At 63.4% G+C, this 6,010-nt stretch overlaps 1 protein-coding gene across 1 annotated transcript; it reads right to left on the reverse strand.

Annotated features, from left to right (window-relative positions):
* Nucleotides 1–133: 133 nt before the first annotated feature.
* NR2E3 (nuclear receptor subfamily 2 group E member 3) lies at nucleotides 134–3,764 on the reverse strand. The gene is made up of 8 exons (XM_039723358.1): nucleotides 3,550–3,764; nucleotides 2,351–2,501; nucleotides 1,563–1,666; nucleotides 1,228–1,476; nucleotides 960–1,141; nucleotides 523–754; nucleotides 342–447; nucleotides 134–266 (listed from the first exon to the last, which is right to left on the reverse strand). Exons 1-8 carry the CDS (start codon nucleotides 3,605–3,607, stop codon nucleotides 134–136), a joined length of 1,215 nt encoding a protein of 404 aa, XP_039579292.1. The 5' UTR covers nucleotides 3,608–3,764.
* Between the last annotated feature and the right edge of the window lie 2,246 nt (nucleotides 3,765–6,010).

Raw genomic sequence — 6,010 nt, forward strand, 5'->3', positions numbered from 1 at the left:
CCGCTGCCGGCAGCATTCCAGGTCCTGGATACTGCCCCAGAGATGGGAGCACGGGCACCTTCACAGCCCAGGGTGGGGGTGACAGGGTGCCAGCGCAGGGTGACAGACCAGCCAGGTGACAGCAGAAGGGGGTTCAGTTCTTGAACATGTCACACAGCAGCTTCTCCATGGGGGTGTTGCCGATGGTGCGGCGGAAGAAGAGCAGCTCCACACGCTCCGAGGAGATGAAGCGCAGCGCTGGGAGGAGCAGCAGCAGCTTCCCAAACCTGGGGGATGCAGCAGTGGCCATGGGTGGGTGACCCAGCCTGGTGCCACCCGTGAGGACGTGGGGACAGCGGTACCTGACGGGTTGCCCAGGGTAGTGGGAACGGTTGTGCTGGCCCAGCATCACCTGTGACTGGTCCTGCAGGTTCTCCACCTGCTCAGGGTCCTTCAGGCCACGGGTCTCTGCAGGGACAAGGGGGTGACAGGCTGGGGAGGGACATGGGGACGGCCACTGGTGGCTGCTGGGGGTGGCCTCACCTGGTTTGAAGAGCACCACGGCCTTCATGCAGGCAAATTCCGTGGGGTCAACAGCCAAGGCCTTGAAGCGCCCGAGGGTCTCCTGCAGCGCCCGCACGTCCAGGGTGGCTGGCAGCAGCTTCCCAGGGCCCGGCTCGGGCACAGCCAGGAGCGGGCAGCTCTCCAGGGGCATGGACCACTGGATGGCACAGAGCAGGAACAGCTCACTCCATGCTTCCTCCAGCAGGATCACCTGGGGAGAACAGGAGGAACCCCAAAACCTTGTCACACCCAAAGTCTCCAGGAGCTGTAGCCACCACAGCTGGTTGGGCTGACGAGTATCTGCAGGGGAGCCCTAAGAATGTCGTGGGTATGCTCCAACTGGCTGCTACTTCTTTTGGGGTTCCTGTTGCCCCACAGGCAGATCCCCAGTTCCTCATGGAGACTGCCAACCCCACCTGGTCACGGAAGGGCAGGTTGGAGAAGACGGGCAGGTTCTTGGCCCATTTCACCGCCATGAAGAGGAGACGTGCTGAGGTCTCGTAGATGTTTTCGGGGCTGGCTGCCGGGTACGGCGCCACCTGGTACTCGCCGCTTGCCCGCTCGGGCTCACTGCCCGTCACATCCACCGTCTCATCAGCTGCAGGGTTCAAAGAGGACACTGGTCACCTCACCGTGGGGACATCCCCCACCCACCCGCCCCCCTCCCCGCTGGCAGCCACCCACCGTCCTCGGGCTCCAGCTTGGCGCAGGTCTCGGCCGTCATCAGGCTGGCCATGAAGCGATGGTTGGTGGGTGGCGTGGGTGCTCGGGGACCCGGGGTGACAGTGGCACCAGGACCACGAGGAGCCGGACAGGGTGATGGGGGGACCTCACAGGTGGTGGCCACGTGCTCAGGGGGCAGCTCAGCATCCAGCTGGATGCTGTCCAGCTGGACCTGGGCCGTGCTGCGGGGCTGCCGCTCGTTCTGCACGGCTGTGCAGACAAGGTGGCATCAGCCCCGGCCACCCCGCTGTCCCCCGCTGCTGTTTGTCACTGTGTGTCCCACCCCCCCATCTTACCATCCTTGTTCATGCCAGCCTGCAGGCACTTCTTGAGCCGGCAGGCCTGGCACTGGTTGCGGTGAGCCTTGTCCACTGGGCACAGCCCTGTCCCTGCCTGGCACCTATGGAGAGAGGTGGCACGTGGCTGCAGCCCCTGTCCCCGAGGAGGGTCCTCCCCCATAGGTACCATGTCTCTCCCCATGGGTTCCCTCCCTGTCCCCAAGAGGTGTCCTGTCCCCAGTGGGTGCCCTGTCCCAGTGAATGCTCTGCCTTGATGGGTGTTGTGGCCTCATCAGGGGGCTCTGGACACCTTCTCCACAGGTGCCTCTCCCCCTGCATGCCTGTCCCCTGCATAGTTTTAAGTCCCCCTAGGTCTCTGCCCCACCCATTGCCCATGCCCTGGGGTCCCTGGCCTGCTGAGTGTCCATCCCAGGGTACCCTACCCCACTGGGGGCCTGCCCCAAGCTCCCTGTCCTGCTGGGTGTCCATCTGCAAGGTCCCTGTCCCACAGAGTGTCCATCTTGGTTCCTGTCCCTGCTGGGTGCCCCATCCCATGGGGTCCCTGCTCTGCTGGCTGTCCCTACCCTGCTAGGTGCCTCTGCCCCCACTCCTGCCCCACTGTGTCCATCCCCTGCATCCCTGACACCCTGGGTGACCGTTCCTGGAGTCCCTGCCCTGTGGGGTGTCCTTTCCTCCGTGGTGTCTGTCCATGGAACCCTGGTTCTTGCTCCCCTGGACGCCCATCTGGAGGGTCCCTGCCCCTCTGTCCCCCCACTCCCTGCCCCACGGGCACTCCCTGTCCCCACCTGTAGATGAGCTTCCTGCGGACGCTGCGCTTGAAGAAGCCGCTGCAGCCATTGCAGGCGTAGATGCCGTAGTGCTTCCCACTGCTGGTGTCCCCGCACACCTTGCACAGCAGCACCGGGCTCAGCTCCTTCCCAGGGGCTGGGCTCAGCCCTGTGGGAGTGGAACTGTCACATCTGGGTTGACTCTGGGCATCCCAATGTCCCTCGTCCCACCCACCTCCCAGCAGCCTGGAGATGGGGTGGCTCCTGCCTCTGCTGGCTCAGCCCAGGGACATGAATGGGGACACCTCAGGGACTCCACGCGGGGTTCACCATCTCCCCACACCCCAGCACACAGAGTGATGCAGGATGGGCTCTCACACACAGGAATTTTGAAAATTAAAAAAGGGATGAAGTGGTGTTCTCAGGGATGGGGACACCAGGCATCCCAGGAAGGGGACTAAGCATCCCAGAGAAGGGCTGCAATCAGGGATGGGAGGAATCCCGGAGAAGGGACAGCTCTGGGGACATGGGACACCCCAGACAAGAGTCACAGCAGGGAGCTGTGGGGATCCTGGTGAAGGGCCAGGGACCGAGGGTATCCAGGAGAGGGTTTTTATAGGGGACCCCAGGAATCCTGGAGAAGGGGCATAGCTGGGGACCTCAGGGACCCTGGAGAAGGAACATAAATGAGGACCATGGAGAGGGTCGGGCACTGCAGGAATCCTGGCCTAGGGAAGGACCATGATGGGGACTCAGCATCTTGGAGAGGGATGGCAGCTGAAGACCCCAGGCATCCTAACAGACCATGATGGGACCCTGGGCACCGAGGATAAGGACCATGAGGAGAAGCCCATCCATTCTGGAAAAGGTTGGCAATGGAGAACCCAAACATCCCAAGCAACTATGATGAGTACACCAGATGTCTTGGAGATGAACCATAATAGGGACCCCCAGACATGGCAGAGAAGGACCACGACGGGGACCAAAGGCATCCAGAAGAAGGCCATGATGATCCCAGGCATCTCAGAGAAAAACTGCAGTGTAGGACCCCAAGTATCTTGGTGATTGACCACTATGGGGATTCCAAGTATCCCAGAGGAGAACCACGAAGAGGCCCCCAGGCATCCTGGGGAGTGACCACAGAGAGGGGCCCGGCCATCCCCGAGAAAAACCCGTGTCCCTCCGAGTCTCACCCGCTCCAGCAGAACACCTCTTACCCGTGGGACTCTCATCCAGCCCGGCGCTCACCACCGACCCCGCCGGGGATGCAGCCATCCCGGCCTGTCCCGGCCTGCCGTCCCTGCGGGTGCCGCGGAGGCTCTGGCAGGCTGTGGGTGCTCCTGCAGCTCTGCGGCCAGAGGGGCTCTTGCCTTGCTCTCTTCAAGGCGGCTTAGCGGCGGGCGCTGTGTAAGCAGCCGCCTCTTTGTCACCCTCTTAATCTTTAGTGTCTGCGCGGGGCGGGGGGGATCAATCAGCCACGCGATGAAGAATTAAAAAGGTGCTGAGCCCCAGCCCTGTAACCCTAAACCCCGCGACACCCAAGCCACCCCCCCGCGCCGCCGCGGCCACCGTGGAGGTGTCACCCCGCCAGCCCAGCCCGGCTCGGCTCGGCTCGGCCGAGATTGCGGCCGAGGTGGGAGATGGGGCTGGGGCTGGGGACCCCCGTGTGCGCCCTCCTCCCCTGGGGACCCACCGGGTCCTGTAAGCGCATAAGCCCTTCACTAAGGCGGTTAGAGGGGAATAACGAAAAGTGGTAATTAAGGGGGGTAATTTCCCTGCCCCCAAGTAATTAATTACCGGCCCTGATGGCGAGGGGAGGGGGGATTCTCAACAGGGGCCCCGCTGTGCCTCAGCATCCCCTCCCTGGGACGGGGCCCTCCGGGAGGCTGGGGCTGCTGACACGGCAGAGGGTGGGGGCCAGGTGGCCCCGGGGTTATGCAACCACCGCTAAACCCTCGCGGTGACAGGGCAGCACAATTTGGGATTTGTGGGCTTTAGCCGCTAAACCCCCCCCACCTTCTCAAGGGGGTGGCGGGTGGCTACTGTCACGGGCCCGGCTTGTCCCCAGCCATGGGCCAGGCTGAGGACAGGGGGTCCCGGCCTGCTGTGCCCCTCCCAGAGGGGCTCAGGGGTGCTGATGCCCTGCAGGTGGCCCAGGGGACAGGCCGTGGCAGCAGGTCCCTGCTGAGGGCTGGCAGCAGTGACTCCAGCGGATCCAGGGGCTGGGGTCACCCCTGCGGCATTCCCGACTGATGTGGCTCCATCCCCGGCATTCCCGACTGATGTGGCTCCATCCCCGCTGCCTGCAGCATTCCTGCATCCCCCTGCCTGCAGCGTGGCTCCATCCTCCTGCCTACCACCTACTTCCACCCCTTTTGCCTGAAGGTTTCTCCATCTTAACAGTCTGCACCGTGACTCGCTCTACCAGCCTTGCCTGCACCACGGCTTCATGTCCCCACGTGCAGCAACATTCCATCACCCTTCCTGACTATGTGGCTCCACCATCCTTCCTGTGTGCACCATGACTCCATCCTGCCTGCACCATGATCCCATCCTTGTCTGCACCACTGCTCCATGTTCCCATGTGCAGCAACATTCCATCACCCTTCCTGACTACGTGGCTCCAGCATCCTTTCTGCCTGCACCAAGGCTCCATCCCTGCCTGCACCACAGCTCCACGCCCTTCCAGCCCCCAGGTCCCACCCTGGGACCCCTCATCTCCCCATGGTGCCCTGTCCCACCCACAGCCCCATCCTGACCCAGATCTCTGACCGCCACCATCTGCGGCGGGGCCACCTCCTCCTCCCGCGGCAGAATTATGACGCTGGGCTAATGCAGCAGGAGCAAGCTGTCACCTCCCTGCTGGCCCCTGGGTGCCTCTACACCTCTCACCCAAGGGTGGAACACTCCCCAGTGCCCACCCCAGGGGTGCCAGGGGCACGGGCACCCCGGCGTGCCAGCCCACCCGTGGGCAGACCCGCGGCCGTGCCGGGGGCAGCGGGAGCGGCCAGCACGGGGCACGGCTGAGTTCGGCTAATTTGTCGTCCCCTCCTTGCCGCTGGGTAAAAGCCAGCTCTGGAGCAGGGATTTGGGAGGGGGATTAGCTGGGCCAACCATCTGCTGCCAGCCAATCATCAGCACCCCCAGGAAAGCCAATAATTACAAAAATATGGTTTCCCACCCCGTTTCTCCATTGCACCCAGCTGGGTGCTGTCCCTATGGGGGGCTCCCCGTGGAGCAGCACCCTGTCCTCTTCCCGGGGGTGAGGGCTCCACGAGCACCCAGCTGGGCACCCCTGGGAGCCCAGCCCAGCCTGTTTTGGGTGCCACACGAGCAGGCCTGGCGCCGAGGGGCTGGGGGTGGTGGGTGGGGGTGAAGGAGCAAATGTTAAAGCCCGAGGCAGGGTCGTGACTCGGCTCGGTCACAGATGCTGGGGCAGATGCCACGGGATTACCCAGCCTAAAACCTTGGGATCTGCCCCCCTTCCCCCCAGCAGGCAGAGAGCATTTAATTACTAATTTACTAATTACCTAAAGATGCTGGCGATGGGCTTGAGACCTGTGGTCAGGAGCAGCCCCAGGGCTCCAGCCACCCTAATCCCACTGGCTGTGGGGAGCTGCTGGATGCACCCTGGCCAGGGACAGCTTGGCTGGGGACATTGAGTGACCCAGGGAAGCA

This window comes from Passer montanus, unplaced genomic scaffold (assembly GCF_014805655.1).
Source record: "Passer montanus isolate IOZ18808 unplaced genomic scaffold, ASM1480565v1 scaffold5, whole genome shotgun sequence".
In the NCBI taxonomy this organism is placed as follows: Eukaryota; Metazoa; Chordata; class Aves; order Passeriformes; family Passeridae; genus Passer; species Passer montanus.

Excerpts from the sequence above, each read along its gene's own strand:
- NR2E3 (XM_039723358.1), bottom strand. The coding sequence starts at position 3,607 with ATGGCTGCATCCCCGGCGGGGTCGGTGGTGAGCGCCGGGCTGGATGAG. Across the intron at positions 2,502-3,549 it reads GCTGGATGAGAGTCCCACGG|GGCTGAGCCCAGCCCCTGGG; the intron begins GTAAGAGGTGTT and ends CCACTCCCACAG. Across the intron at positions 1,667-2,350 it reads CGCAGGAAGCTCATCTACAG|GTGCCAGGCAGGGACAGGGC; the intron begins GTGGGGACAGGG and ends CTCTCTCCATAG.